The sequence below is a fragment of the Hibiscus syriacus genome, unplaced genomic scaffold (assembly GCF_006381635.1).
Source record: "Hibiscus syriacus cultivar Baekdansim isolate YM2019G1 unplaced genomic scaffold, ASM638163v2 tig00111022_pilon, whole genome shotgun sequence".
Classification (NCBI taxonomy): domain Eukaryota; kingdom Viridiplantae; phylum Streptophyta; class Magnoliopsida; order Malvales; family Malvaceae; genus Hibiscus; species Hibiscus syriacus.
This window is the reverse complement of record NW_024062956.1, coordinates 1,872,494-1,888,682: the sequence shown is the minus strand read 5'-3', so window position 1 is coordinate 1,888,682 and position 16,189 is coordinate 1,872,494. Positions and strand designations below refer to the sequence as shown.

Genomic DNA, 16,189 nt, shown 5'->3' with positions numbered 1-16,189 from the left:
CCAAAGAAAATAAAAGACATTTAGAATTTTATTTTTGTCAAATTAATATTTTTAAGCACTTAAACTCTTTTTTATTGAAAATAAAGAAAATGGTTACACAAAACAAAAAGGATAATAAAAAATGTAAGTAGAGTATGATAAAAGAACATGAATGGACCCATGCAATAGCAATTATGACAGCTTATATTTTCAATAAAGTAAACGGAATTTTGTTACCAACTAAAAGTATCGGTAGTAAAAAAATATTATTATTATTTTAAATATTAGATTCGAGTTTCATGAATATTAAATATATGTACGTTTAATATTAAATGGTTAAGAATTATCTTTAAATAGATACTACTTAAAGCTATTCAGAGGGGTATTTCATTATATGCTTCTGCTCAAGGGAGGGTTAAAGATAGGCTGATTGTTGAGAGTGATAGCAGGGTTGCAGTAGGCTGGATCAACAATGTCAATTCATGCCCAGTTGTTTATGCATTCGTTGTTAGTGATATAGTTGACAATCTCAGATTTTGGGGTTATAAATTGGGTTGCAAGGTCAGTTAATATGGACGTCGATGCTTTAGCAAAGGCTGGAGTAGACTAATTTTTATGTTGTTTGCTTTTTCAGTTTAGCATTTGATTCCTGTTGGGGTGGGATTTATAGACTGTTGTAAGGGTTATTTCGAAGATATCTATCTAGGCTGTAATTTTATTTTCTTTAATGAAAATCTAAGGCGTTCTTTTCCTCCTTCCGATGATTAAAGAGCTTCTTTTCAAACTCCATTAATCAATAAGGAGATTTTTAATGAGACCTTCTAATCTTATAAAAAAAATAGATACTACTTTATATTTACTTCAAATTAATAAAAAAATAAACGAAATTTTGTTTGAAATAGATTAATTAAAAATTTGTCAAACATTATTTTTCTTAAGCCGGAAAGCCTAGCATTCACTTCATATTTCTATAATACTCATATATGGTAAAACGTCACCCATAACATCTTGTCTCTGCCATTAACTTGTATGTACGCATGACCGTTTGAATTTTAACGGCTTGATAATATAATTAAAATTATAATTTAATGTTATAATTTAAAAAATAAAAAATTAATGATATAAGTGATACATTATTTAAAGTCAATTGATATTTGATGTAATTTATCGTTATATTAATAATAGGTTAAATATAAAGTGTTTGTAAAATTTAGATAGTATAACAGAAACAATTTTATAATTTTTCATACAAATATTTAAATAAAATATTAAAAGTTTGAATTATTTGAAAAATATATCACAAAAATACTCTGAATAATCTAGTATTATTTTGACTAGACGTTATACTCTTACATCTCTATCACATAATTTCATCTAAAGGTAAAATCAACCCAATAATCTAATTAGATAAATTATTTAGTTTAATAGGATGATTTTAAAAGTATTTTAAGATCTACGTCATTTGTTATAATACACGTAAAATTCATTACATCGATATGATGAGTTTCATAAAATATATTAAAAATTAAAACTCGTCACGTAGGCGCGTTACAAGTCATATACAATTAAACATAACCTTACATATTTGTCTGTTAGGCTCAATCTTTTCTCTACCAGTCTCTGGCCCAAAGTCATCCAACTCTCGTAATTCATATTCCATAGCTGTCTTCTCCTGACATTGTGTGTGTTTAGTAGGAATGGAGAAGTCGAAGAAACTGCTGATACTATACGCAACTCAAACGGGGAACGCATTGGATGTGGCCGAGCGTCTTGCTCGAGAAGCGGAGCGACGAGCCTGCAGCGTCGTGATTCGTTCAACCGATGAATATGATGCTGTAAACTACTCTACTCTACTCATTCTTTCTTTTTATTTTTCGATTAAAAAGTATATGGTATCAATTAGTTACTTTGTACTGTTTTGCAGAGCTCGTTGCCTGCAGAGGACACTGTAATTTTTGTTGTTTCTACCACAGGCCAGGGGGATCCTCCAGATTCAATGAAGGCAAGGTTAACCCTAATTAGTTTTCTTCAATAACCATATTTTTGTTATTATGTCTCAAAGTTGTTACCTTTTACTTTCCTAATCTTGTATATGTTGCAGGTATTTTGGAGGTTTCTTCTGCAAAGAAATCTTGGCAGCCATTGGTTGGAAGGAGTTCATTATGCGGTGTTTGGATTAGGTGATTCTGGGTACCAGAAATATAACGTAATGGTTTTTCCGCAGTTCATTTGATTGCATTTTCAATTTCATATCTACTTTTTTCAATGTACATAGCATTTTTCATATGTAAATTATTTTTATTCTTTATGATACGGTAGATTGTGTAGATTGGATCAGCATAGTTAACATTCTTCATCTTTGAGAACTGAGAAGGCAGAAGTAAATGACTTTGTAAACTTGTCAATGACATTACAAATAGTATCAAATGCCTATTTTCAGAAGCATGTTACTGTTGTTTATATTTCTTCTTGACGGCTACTAATTTCATAGAATATGTATGATATGTGTGCTGAAGTGTCCATTGCTAATGACATTGAATATCTTTTGAATACCTGGTATTTGATGTGTTCAGCTGTTTGCTGAAGTGGACGCTTATGGTGTTAGAACTTATCAGAATTTATGCCATAAACTACGAATTAGGTTGCTTTCTAAAGGTTTTATGTTCCAGTTTTCTACTAAATTGTTTGTGATGATTGACATAGTTTTTGGTGCATAATTGGAGAAAAACTTAATTTGGTATTTGGTGTCTGCAGTTTGTTGCAAAGAAGCTTGATAAAAGACTTTCAGACCTTGGGGCTACAGCTGTTATTGAGAGAGGTTTGGGAGATGATCAGCATCCTTCAGGGTATGATTTCTAAGTACTTTTAAGAATAATTTCATTGAACTTGTTGAGATGGCAGTTTCTTCTGCAATATTGTTCTTAGCATTCTTAGTTTTCTCAGTACTCTGTTTCCTCTAAATAGTTCACTGTTGAGTCATCAAAACCAGTTAGAACTTAGAACCTGTTGCAAAAACCCCATACAGAACCAGACAATTGTATAAGGTCCTTTGGAAATAAAATGTTGGGGGAGTGCCTAAGAAAATCTGGATTTTTAGAGAGATTTAAATATTCATTAGTGAATGGCTATGTTCTTTGTAAGTTTCACTTTTAGTGCCAAGAATTGATAGAGATACACCAACACTGGAATCCTGAAAAGTCTTAAAAACTTTGGAAACTGTCTACCGTCCTGTAGAGCTAATTAGATAGCTTAGGGTAGCTTTGAGAAACCTTGTGGCTTTGAGAAAACAATTGTATAAGGTCCTTTGGAAATAAAATGTTGGGGGAATGCCTAATAAAATCTAGATTTTTAGAGAGATTTAAATGTTCATTAGTGAATGGCTATGTTCTTTGTAAGCTTCACTTTTAGTGCCAAGAATTGATAGAGATACACCAACACTGGTACCCTGAAAAGTCTTAAAAACTTTGGAAACTGTCTACCGTCCTGTAGAGCTAATTAGATAGCTTAGGGTAGCTTTGAGAAACCTTGTGGCTATGAATGTATGGCACACAGCCATTTAATTGGTTAAGAAATATATCTTTGCAATGGATGCATTCCAAGATCATGCAAGTTGAAATGTGACAGGTCTTTGTTGTTACTGGTAGAAGTGCCAATTAGACTTTTGAATCATTTACATTGAGTTGCAAGAAATATGGAATCCTAACTTCGCTCTTAAAGTTTACATGATATTTTATATTTAATCATAACTTTTTCATGTGCTTAGTTTAAAAGGTGAGTTGAAATGAAACTTGACTAGTAGAATTATTTTTCCTTTAAATTAATCGAAAAGTTAATTGATATTTGCAGGTATGAAGCTGCTTTGGATCCTTGGATGTCATCATTGTGGAGTGGGTTAAATGAGATCAAACCCGATTTCTTTCCTGAAGGTCCAAATTTCTTGGTTCCGGTTGAAGAATTAATTGGCCAACCAAAATTTCAAGTCACTTATCATAACATAGACAACATGGATTCCCAATTATCAACTGCAACAGGTAACTTGGAAAAAAAGTATAAGGGTGGCGAGTTAGAGGATGCTGACAATATGAACAGACCTAAAACAAATTGTAGTTGAAGTAGTCATATAGCAATTCAAGATGTGTATCAGGAATAAAGAATGAACCACAATATTTTCTAATGATTCTAGATGATTAGTTTCGTTTTGGAGTTTTGCCTTCTATGATTCAATTTCAACCAATGTCCTCTCTGATATGCAAACCTTGTGCACTGGATTGATTTCTAGATATAGTTATCTCATCTATTCTCTTTTCTGCCTTTTCCTTTTCCTCTGAAAACATACTGTCTTATGTTTCTCTCAGATTTTAAATACCTTCAGATGCAAATTGGGAGTGCTCGCTCAATGTTCTCTGGAAAAGTTCCTCATGAAAAGAGCAAGCCTGATACCTTTCTTAAAATGGTATTTGACTTTTTTTTGTATCTTTTCTATATTGTGATAGAAATTTGATTCAACGCTCTTCATTATAAAGTCCATTTGCTGACCCATCTTGTTCAGTCCACCATCTAGAACCTTTGATATGATACTAAAAAATGGTTGTCTGAAAGCAAACATCAACTAGAACCGTGCAATGCCAACTATTGATTTATCCAAGTTGAAGAACAATATTTTTTTCTTGCATATTTTGTTCTCCAGTAATTTGCACATTATGTAGCAGGCTTTTACTGATTGAATGTCTAAACCTTCTATAAAAGCAAATAAATGTGCTGCTCAAGAAAGAGAATATATCCATATGCACGTGAAAGAAAATTGAAATGCAAGTAAATTGTACAGTTTTTCACTGGAGATGAACTAGCTACAAAACTAAAGCTACTTCTCCATTAACAGTAATGACTAGAAACTTTGGGTAGAATGCAATCAAGATCTATCTCTTACTTATTGCAAATTTTTAGTGCTATTCTCTGATTTTGGTGGCTTTCCCTTCCAGTTCTCTTTTAGTACTTACGACAGTATGGAAGACTTGGAAGTTTTATTTATTTATTTTTGATAGGAATAGGAGGTCTCATTAAAAACCTCCCTCATAGTTGCCTCTTGAGAAGAGGCAACTTGCGGAAGGAGGAAAAGAGTACCTCAATATATTAGTAAACCCGAATTACATAAAACTATAACTTACAACATCACCCGAATTAAAATACCAAACATAACCGCTAACAGTAAGGACATTCAACCTATCCCCTCCTTAGCTAACTTATCCGCCTCCCAATTACAAGCCTTAGGAATCAACCTAACCATAATATCCCTACCCGAAATTACATCCCCAATTTCCCGAACCAAAGAACTGAAGAACGAAGGAGCCTCAGTAGGCCTGAAAATCCAATCCACTGCAGTCTTACAATCACTTTCGAGAATAAGTCTTCCCTTCGACGCCCAGTCCGAATGTAGAAATAGATCAATTCCTTCTTTAATGGCTTTCAACTCAGCAAACAGAGGAGGACCAGGTCCGACAGGCTTAGAGAAATAGATCACGGTAGAGCCATTCGAATCTCTCAACAGGCCTCCGATTCCACCCTGCAAACCATCACTTCTAACTGCCCCATCCACATTGAATTTATAAAAATCAGGTGGAGGTGAATACCAGCACCGATCCTTCTTCTTCTTCTGAAAATTGACTACTAAACCATCTGCCAGCCTTGGATCTCCTATTAATAGATCTACCTGGATGTTAGCTTCAGGAAATTTAGCTAGAAACCATTTGGCCAGCCTGAATCTGCAAATGAAGAACAGTGTAGATGTCTCAAAATTCCATTTTTCAAACACCACTAAGTTCCTAGCCTTCCAAATCGACCACATAACAACACCCGGGATGAAATTCCAAATAGAAGAAGAAGCCTTCAAATCAGACCATGAACTAAGTAGAGACGGGGGATCTTTGGGCAGAACAGTATTAACCTCCCATAAATTGATGAACAAATTCCACAACTCCCAAGCTACAGGACAAAACATAAATAAATGATGAATTGTTTCTTCCTCCTTTTGGCATAAAGGACATAATAACTCTTCCAAAGGAATACCTCTTTTCTTCAATTCCACTCTAACAGCTAATTTATGGTGAGATAATTGCCATAAAAATGTTTCAACTTTTGGGGGAGCCAATCCAGACCAAACCCATTTCTTCCACTGAAAATTTCCTCCAGAGCTTCGAATAAGAGCTGATCTACAGGCCTTAACTGAGAACAAACCATCTCCACTCCCTGACCAAATTAGGAAGTCATCAACAGCATCAATCAAGACAATATTATCAATCAAAGTCATTAGCGATATCCATTGATCCAATTCCCAATCACATAAATTCCTCCTTAGACAAATATTCCAACTCCAACAATTATTATCATAGCAGCCAAAGTCCACAACTTTCCCCGTTTTGTTAATCGATAAAGCATAAATCCTAGGGAATTGTTCTTTTAAGGTGGAATTATTAGCCCAAATGTCATTCCAGAATTCGATTGATCTACCATTCCCCACTTGGATCTTGGAATTGGACCTCAGACAATTCCCAATATCGTCATTTTTCTCATAATTATTCAAAATTCCTCTCCATATCCATGAATCTTGCGGATTAACAGCCTTATTAATTGAAAGAGACAAATTGGTAATATTGTGCTTGCAGCAGATCATCTCCTTCCACTGAGAATGTTTATCATTTTCAAACTTCCAAACCCACTTCCCCAGAAGCACTCTATTCGCCATCGACAAATCCAGGACACCCAAACCACCCTCCTCGTACGGTTGACACACAATTTTCCAATTAACCCAATGAATCCGCTTCTTCAAGGGATCGTCCCCCCAAAGGAATTTAGCCATCAGAGAATTCAACTTTTGATTAATCTTTAGAGGGATTTTGAAGATAGAGAGAAAGAAAATTGGCAAGGACGACAAAACAGACTTCACTAATACTAATCTCCCTGCCATCGATAATGTTTTTGCTTTCCAGCCCTCTAATTTGCTATTGAACTTCTGCAGAACTGGTTCCCACAACAGATCCGAATTTCTGTAAGTGCCTATCGGTATACCAAGGTATGTCATAGGAAGAGCCCCAACACCACAACCTGCGAACGTAGCCCATTCCTTTAGAACCTCCTCATCCATATTAACACCAAATAACTTGCTCTTTGATAAATTAAGTTGGAGGCCTGTCATTAAACCAAAGATCCTCAAAACTCTCCTAATATTCATAATTTGAGTAGAAGAGTCCCTGCAGAAAAGTATTAAGTCATCTGCGAATTGTAGATGCGTCAAATGAAACTTATTTTCCGCCCTACCAACACTGAACCCTTCAAACAGAGCACAATCAGCAGCCTTAATCAACATTAGATTCAATAATTCCCCAACAATATTGAACAACATAGGAGATAAACTGCAGCCTTGCCTTAACCCTTTCCCCATCTTGAATTCATTGGTCGGAGAACCATTGACAAGAACAGAAATTGAAGCGGAGGAGATACACAAATCAATCCAAGAAAGCCACCTATCTCCAAATCCCATACTTCTCAGGAGTCTCAACAATATCGGCCATTCCACCGAATCATAAGCCCTTCGAAAGTCCACCTTGAAAACAACACCTTTCCTCTCTTTTTTCCTCCAATCATCAATAACTTCATTAGCCAAAAAGACACAGTCCAGTAGTTGCCTTCCGGGAATGAAGGCAAACTGTGACGGACTAACCAGAACACTAATAACAGCCGCAAGCCTTCTAGCTAGAACTTTGGAAATTATTTTATACAAACTGCCAACTAAGCTTATCGGTCTGTAATCTTCTATACCTTCAGGATTTCTGATCTTTGGAATCAACGTTAGGAATGAATGATTGACCCCGTGCTCCCAAATCCTTCCATTATAAAAGTCCTCGACAAATTTCATAATGTATGACTTCAGAGATGGCCAAAATTTCTTAAAGAAACCCATGGTGAAACCGTCTGGCCCCGGTGCTTTGGCACTATCCGAGTGGAAGACTGCCTCCCACACCTCCTGTTCTGAGAATCTAACTTCAAGAAGCTTCTTTTGATCATCTGTCAATTTAGCAAAAGGCAAATTGATTTTGTCCACCTCTAGGGTTGTTACCGAGTTAAAATTGTCCTTGAAATAATTAAAAACAAAGCCTCTAAGCTGATCCGGTTCTGAAATAACTTCCTCAGCTACCTTCAATGAAGAAATGGTGTTAAACCTATTCCTATTCAACGCACACATGTGGAAAAACTTTGTGTTTCTATCCCCCTCAATACTCCATCTCACTCGTGACCTCTGCAGCCAAATGCTCTCCTCCTTCCTATGCAAATTCCACAACTCCTTCCTCGCAACAATCATCAAGTCCCATTCTTGAAAGGAAGTCCCCTCTTCCTGTAGCTTCAATTCCAGGCCATTAATTCTGGATTCTAATTCAGAAATAGCATCGGAAAATCCCCTGTGATTATTCCTTGGCCAGTTCCTAATAACCTGCTTAGTTCCTCTAAGCAGTGAAAACAGACCCCTACCACCAATACCCCTCCTTAGATTTGATAATGACGATTCCACCGCCCCAACAAACCCATCTTCCTGAAGCATGTAATTATAGAACCGAAACGGCTTAGGGCCCCAATTATTGCATTCTTCTACCAACAAAACTGGATTGTGATCCGAAAGGGATTTGGGAAGCATTTTTTGGATCACATTTGGGAACTGATTTAAAAATGATCCACTAATCAAAAATCTATCCAGCCTTACCCATGTAGTTGACTCTCTATTATTGGACCATGTAAATCGCTCCCCTACTAGCGGTAAATCCATCAAATTTGAAGACTGAATAAAAGACCTAAGCAGATCCATAGAGTGCCAATTCTGAGTAAACCCACATTTCTCCTCAGGGTCTAGATAAGCATTAAAGTCCCCCCCAAGCAGACCGGCAAGTTGATGCTTTGAACAGCACATAAAAAATCCCTAAAAAATTCCTCTTTATCAGCCTCTACTGATGGACCATACACATTGATAATGACACATTCAAAATTGCTCATCTTAAACTTCCCTGATAATGCCATAAATCTACTACTGTTAATCTGTGCACTAACCTCAAAGTAATTCTCATTCCATAAACATATTAGACCTCCTGCCGAACCATCAGCTGGAACAAAACAGCTGCCTCTGAGCAGATTACCCCCAAGCTTTCTTGTTAATCCACTTCTACAGACATTCAATTTTGATTCTTGAAGTAGTAAAATAGCCGGCTTTTCTCTAAGAACCAACCTCGACACTGCCCTGATTTTTCAGACTTCCCAAGCCCCTAATATTCCATGTAATCATTTTTAGTTTTGACATTTTATTTAATAACATTCAACACCAAATTCAATCCACAAGGTACTATCAGGAGGCCTTTCCAATCCCCAACAATTCCATCTTGAAAATCTCATCCTCTACAATTTGATTCCCCCCTTTAAAAGAAATTCCCAGCATGTCACAGACTTCCCTAGTATATTCCGCTTCCTGCCTGGCTTGAACAAAGTCTTGAGATGGCTGAGACACCTCCCTAACGTATTCCACTGACTCCCTGTCCGTGCTACCAGTCACCCTCCTATATATTCTATCATGAAATCTTACTTCCACTTCACCCTCCGAACATACACTACCCGAATGACAAGGAGCAATTCTGAACCTTCTCCTGTTCATTAAATTTGTTGACCGAGAAAAGCCCTGACCAGAATTTTTTGTAGACTCCAAACTGCTCTCCTTATCTAATAATCTGCCCTCCACCTCATGGTCAGCAGATACACTATTCCTATCCATGTCCATTTGTCTATGAGAATTTATCACATTATCCTCAATTATACTCCGCTGCTCGATAGCCTGCTCTACGATCAATTCGACGCCCTGCTCAGCTTGTACCAATTCCTTCTCCCCCCCTGAAATTATAATCACTTGCCTAGGATTATCAACTTCTACAGGGACCAAAGGATTGACTAAAATGTTATTGGGCTGGAAAATTAGTTTGTCTCCAATCCTTTTTACGTTATATGCAGGCCCAGAAGGACAGATTTTCATAGTAGAGTTTAGGGGAGACTCATTAACATCAGATTGGTTTTTTTCATCGGGAGAAGAACTTTCTCTCAGACCTAGTCCCACGTGACCTTCCACTTGGACAGACCTATTTTCCACAAAACCTGACAGCCCACAATTGGACTTTCCTGCATTTGACTTTCTTGAAGTAGCCTGACCCTCAGTACCTCCATTCATACCACTATTATGACCATTATTCAGCCAAGAAGTAACTTTATGCGAAGAAATCTCTGCAAAATCTTCTCCTTCAACTGCTCTTTCTGGAACACAGTCCTCCTCTGACTCGGAAAGGACAGAATCCCTGTTCACCTTGTTTGAAAAATTCTCTTCCATCTTCCTCCCCAGTTCCTTCGGCTGGATCAACACAGACCCCATGAGAATCTTAACTTTGAAAGATCTACCATAAGAACCTACAATGACCATTTCTGGAACATCGAAGGGACTCTCCACCCTTAACAAAACCTTCGCAGACGAAAGGTCGTATCTCATCTTTGATTCTTCCTTAAAACAAATGAACCTTCCCCAATCCTTAGTAAGCTTCTCCAAGAAAGCCTCATTCCAGCACAATAAGGGCAAACCACACAGTTCTATTTGGCACAAAGCCAAAGGAACACCATTCTCATTAACTGCTGGAGCTAACCAATCGAAACACAAGGACAACACTTCCTTCTTGTTCTCCCAAGCATAAGAAAATTCATCAACAGAATTAAAAGTGATGATACAAGCCTTCCAAGCATAACCCCATCTCGACACCTGAGTTCCCAATCCCTCTATCTCCAAGGCTTCCTTTACCGACTCATACTCATAAGTTGATTTCATTATTCCTGTTAATGATCGTTTCACCCACTTGAAATTGTCTGTCGCAATATGCATCTCCCACACGTTCCTCACACCAGTAGCATTACGTTTGCTACCCTCCACCAACATCTCTGACTCTTGTTCTCTTCTCTTGTTTACATCAGACCTCGCTACTTCCTTATACGTTCTGCCATCCCTGAAGCTTTGCATCGACTTTGCCTTTAGCCCATTTGAAACCAACTCCTGCTCTCTTGACTTGATCCTCAACATACTCTTCCCATCATCGACCTCCTTCTTAGTTCCCTTCTGATACTTAGCAACCCCTACCGATAATCTCCTCCCATCGAACCATCTCCCATTCACAGACTGGATAGCTTTTTCCCTACTTTCCTCATCAATAAATTGGACAAAAGCGAATGTTGAGGACTTGTACTTTGATTTCTCTAAAAACCGCGGAATGAATATTCTCACAATCTGACCATAAGGGCTAAAAAAACTCTCTAAGAACTCGTCTTGAAACCCTCTTACTAAGATTGTCAATGAACACTGTCCATTCCTCAGTAGAGGCAATGGACTTTTTCGAGTTTTCTGCACTTCTCTCTCTACCTATCTCACTCATCATCTCTGCTCTAAGATTTTAGAATTGTTGTTTTTCAAATGGCTTTTAGTATGTAATCTATGGAGGTTGTTAGGAGGGGGAAAACGAAAGCCAAAGTTTAGACCTACGTTACTTGGATGTGGGCATGAGTATTCCTCCTGCTTTTGGACTTGCTCATCAATTGTGGCTTCCCTTGCTTATTCCGATTAATTTCTTTGGCTTGAACTTTTGGCACGCAATGCAAAGTCTTCGTTTGGGACTTCATCTACATCCAGCTTAGTCTCAAGTCCAGATCTCCTGCCTCCTCTTGTTGCGTTTCTTCAACTTCAACCATCTTGCCATCTCCTTTTCTTCTTTGATTTCTTAGTTTTATTTATTGATTCTTGCCAGTTTTTATAATAAAGATAATTTAAGTTATTGCTTTGAACTAGAACCCTATTCTCTGGCACAGAATTGCATTCGGCGGTTTCAAAATACTACTAGAAAGAAAGCAAATACATTTATTAAATTGATATATGTGTATATATATAAACCTGTTATTACATGGGCTCATATTTACCTACCTTTAATGATTTTTAGGATTTGTTTCAAGTACTTCCCATGGTTGGTCTTTCGACTGTTAATGAATATTAATTTATGGGATAGTTTGCTCTGTATTTTGTATCCCTGATGTTTTAACATTACTTTGCAGGTGAAAAATTGCCCATTGACTAGAGTGAGCCATGAAAAAGATGTGCGTCACTTTGAGTTTGAATTTGTTTCTCAGGTAAGTTGTTTCTGTTGCTGCCATTGAATTCCCTTTACGGCTTCACCTATCAAACCATGAGCCGTATTAATTGCTTAACTTTTTTCTTATATATCATAGGTAATTCAGTATGAAGTTGGCGATGTTCTAGAGGTTCTCCCTTCACAGAATCCTGCAGCAGTTGATACTTTCATAGAGCGCTGTAACTTGGATCCTGAATCATTCATAACAGTAAGTTCTTTTTCATATTGGCAAATTGTAGTAATCCTTCTTTCTGATGGAACTGTTGATTCATATAATCATATGTTGATATTTTGGATTTGCATCAACTGCATGTTCAAAGGATTTTATGGAACACATTAGGAATACTTATCTTGGAAGTAGAGGATTATAGTTTATTTGAGAAAACTTACAGCTAAAAATATGTTTGGAGTTTGGACTAAAGTCTATAAAGGAAATGAAGGGAAACAAAAATAGGGGCTTTTTGACGGAAAGGATGTTTCATTCTGCAGGCCCTTTTGGAAATGCTTTTCAAAATCACTTTTAAAAAGCATTTTTCCACCACACTTTTTAAATGCATTACCAAACTGATGAAAGGAAGGGATTATGAAAATCCTGTGTTCGTTGAGGAGTGGAAATGAAATGAAAGAGTATGCTGTGTTATATTGCTCCAGTTATACCCTTTCTCAATTAAATGATAATTTATCATATGAATAATTTTAAAATTAATATTTTAAGTAAATATGGGAGTTGAAGAACAAAAAGGAATCTCAACGAAAGACTTATTTACTGCTTGTCGTGGTTTGACAGTATTTCTCATCCATAGGATAGAATTCTACTTTGAATGATAGTTAACTATTATGATACTTACATTGCCTGTTTTGGTTGCCTCATCACTTTTAGTTTTGTACCTGTCACAAACATAAGAAACCTTGAAACCTGAACTTGCTATATACTACTAACCTTGTGCTGAAAAATATGCTTGATCTCAGGTCCATCCTAGAGAAATGGAAAATCACCATCTTGATAACAGGTTAACTCCTCTGGATGTACCCATTAAATTAAGAACTTTTGTGGAACTGACGATGGATGTTGCATCTGCTTCCCCCAGGCGCTATTTCTTTGAGGCAAGATCCTGTATGTTTTAACTTTGGTTTTTATATTATGGTATTTGATATGCAGTATCACTATCAGAATATCATCTCTGAAAATAACTTAAAAATGAGAAGTGTTACAGTTGCCTATGCATTTTTATCAAATAATTGTCATATAAGTAGATGCTTTGCAATTTGGGTATTAAGTATGAGATGATGGATCCATTTCAAATAGGTTTATGTTTTAAGCAGAATTTCTGCGACACATATGCCAACTTCCATTTTGTCAAAAATGAATTGTACCAACACTACCCTACAGGTGCTTATGACCTCTGTGTCCTTGCCTTGTGCGAGTGATTCCTGTGACACTATAATATCTTTGAAACAATCATGCTGTCCGTATATCCAAGTTGTTTAGTGGATTGGAATACACTTGACAGTATGGTTCAATTGCATGTACCCATTTAGGAAGTTTGTCATAAATGTATTGCCTTGAATATAATTTCAGGGTTCACACTTATAAAGGTCTTAAAATGATTTTTGAGAAATAAAAGAAAAGAAACAAAAAGTTTCACCAAGTTTTCCATGTCTTGTTCCAGTCTGACATCAATGTTTGCAGGTTATGAGCTTCTTTGCGACTGCTGAACATGAGAAAGAAAGACTTCAGTATTTTGTTTCACCTGAAGGAAGAGATGATCTTTATCAGTACAACCAGAAGGAAAGACGAACCGTTCTGGAGGTAAAGTAGATTTAGTGTGTAACTGATATTTTATTTCTTTTTATATATTTTAATGCTTGCTTTGTATTCTGATCTTTTTGAATTTTATTATTTTTCTGTCTTCGGTTGTAGAGGAATACAGAAAAATATACAAAACTCATTCTTTGTCATCATTCTGTTTGGAAAAATCTCCTTAGATATTTTAGTTGTAGATTGTTATGCAGAACTCAAAATCCAATTCTTCCTAGAAATGTTGTATTCTTGCATCTTATGCATGCCTCAATCTTTTTTTTTTCTCTTTTTAGTATGTTTAATACATTGATTGGTTGAAAGACTAGGATAAGCTAAGATAAGCAAGTGGATAGTATTAGGTTACTATCTTTTCTTATGTTTGGCATGTCTGAGATTTATTAGTGATAGGATAATTTTTATTTCATGTCGTTTTTGGTGTTGATAACATTGAAAGTAGGATAGCATTACAAATTACCCTCTGTATAGTTCTTTACTAAATATTACATGATTTTAAAGAGGATTCCAACTTACACTGAAAACAAAATTCATGTCAATATTTCTGATAAAAGGTATTGGAGGATTTCCCTTCTGTGAAAATGCCATTTGAATGGTTGGTGCAATTGGTTCCACCACTGAAAAACAGGGCTTTCTCCATTTCCTCTTCCCCTTTGGCTCACCCAAATCAAGTGCATTTGACTGTGGATGTTGTCTCATGGACAACACCTTTCAAGCGGAAAAGGAGGGGCCTTTGCTCGACATGGCTAGCCAGTCTCGATCCCGAACAAAGTATGAATGTGCTATTACATAGCTCCAAATTCTTTGCTTTCCTTGTTCCAACTGTGTGCTTAGCATGTGTTACTCTTACTAATATTCTTAAACAGGGATTCACATTCCAGTATGGTTTCATAAAGGTTTGCTGCCTCCCCCACCACATTCACTTCCCCTCATTCTCATTGGACCCGGAACCGGTTGTGCACCTTTTCGCGGATTTGTGGAGGAAAGAGCTGTACAGAGTCAATCTAGTATAATTGCTCCAACTCTTTTCTTCTTTGGTTGCCGAAACAAGGATAATGACTTTCTATATAGAGATTTGTGGTTGTCTCGTTCACAAAACGATGGGGTGCTTTCAGAAGCCAAGGGTGGTGGGTTTTATGCCGCCTTCTCGAGGGATCAACCTCAGAAGGTTTACGTGCAACATAAAATGCGGGAACAAAGCGAAAGGATTTGGAATTTGCTATGTGAGGGAGCAGCCATCTATGTTGCAGGGTCTTCAACAAAGATGCCATCAGATGTCATGGTAGCCTTGGAGGAGATTATATCAAAGGAAAGTGGGACTCCGAGAGAATCGGTGGCGAGATGGCTTAGGTCTTTAGAAAAGGCCGGTAAATATCATGTTGAAGCTTGGTCTTGAGGACCCCCAGCCCTGCTCAAGTTCATCATGCTGCGAACGAAGAGATCAAAATTGACTGTGGTGAGGCAATATGGAACCATATAAAAGCAGCAATTTTATTTGCATATTACTGTGCCTGTTATTTATTGTACGTCTGGATACGGTTGATCGGGAAAACGGAACTATACAGAATACCAGTACTATTAGTGAGGTTACCTAATAAACCCAGTTTGAAACTCTGAATGTTTGCCATTTTTAGGAGGTTATAGGATAGTGATAAATGTTTGAACAAGGATAAGGGTAAGGATGAAGGTTTATTGTTGAGTATTGATGGATAGTATTTAATTCAAATTTAGATATACATAATAATATTTAAAAAATTTGTAGAACTACTGATTGAGATTTACAGATTCATATAATTCAGAAATTATAGATATCTGATCTACTATCATCTCTATATATATATATTACTTGAAAATTTATGAAAATAAATTTTTAAAAAAAAAACTTAATACCTAAAATGTATCCTATACTTGTGTAAAATTCTCACTTTGTCCCATTCAATATTATTTGGTCTATTTAACCTGTTAATTTTAATTTGTTATCACTTTAGTCATTTGACATTTTTCAATGGGAAAAAATATCACGTTTAGATTATACCACGCGTGCAATAAATGTTTTTTTACGCCTGATAGAACTTAAATGGATCATATCATAAATTTTAAAGAAATCGACAGATTAAAGTGATTACAAATTGAAAGTGGAGAGATAAACTAATTAAGA

At 36.4% G+C, this 16,189-nt stretch overlaps 1 protein-coding gene across 4 annotated transcripts; it reads left to right on the top strand.

The window, feature by feature from the left end:
* Nucleotides 1-1,607: 1,607 nt before the first annotated feature.
* Nucleotides 1,608-15,730, top strand: LOC120150428 (NADPH-dependent diflavin oxidoreductase 1-like). Of its 4 annotated transcripts, XM_039163116.1 has the most exons (12): nt 1,608-1,814; nt 1,904-1,981; nt 2,081-2,185; nt 2,734-2,825; nt 3,826-4,010; nt 4,335-4,432; nt 12,139-12,213; nt 12,313-12,423; nt 13,185-13,319; nt 13,906-14,025; nt 14,586-14,802; nt 14,898-15,726. In XM_039163116.1, the coding sequence occupies exons 1-12, from the start codon at nt 1,677-1,679 to the stop codon at nt 15,425-15,427; spliced, it is 1,884 nt and encodes a 627-aa protein (XP_039019047.1). In that variant the 5' UTR covers nt 1,608-1,676; the 3' UTR covers nt 15,428-15,726. The 4 variants fall into 4 exon arrangements, with proteins under 4 accessions (XP_039019047.1, XP_039019048.1, XP_039019049.1 ...); XM_039163117.1 differs by having other exon boundaries at nt 1,743-1,814; nt 1,904-2,159; nt 14,898-15,727; XM_039163118.1 differs by lacking the exons at nt 1,608-1,814; nt 1,904-1,981; nt 2,081-2,185; ... (2 more) ...; nt 4,335-4,432; nt 12,139-12,213 and having other exon boundaries at nt 13,185-13,329; nt 14,898-15,727.
* Nucleotides 15,731-16,189: the final 459 nt, after the last annotated feature.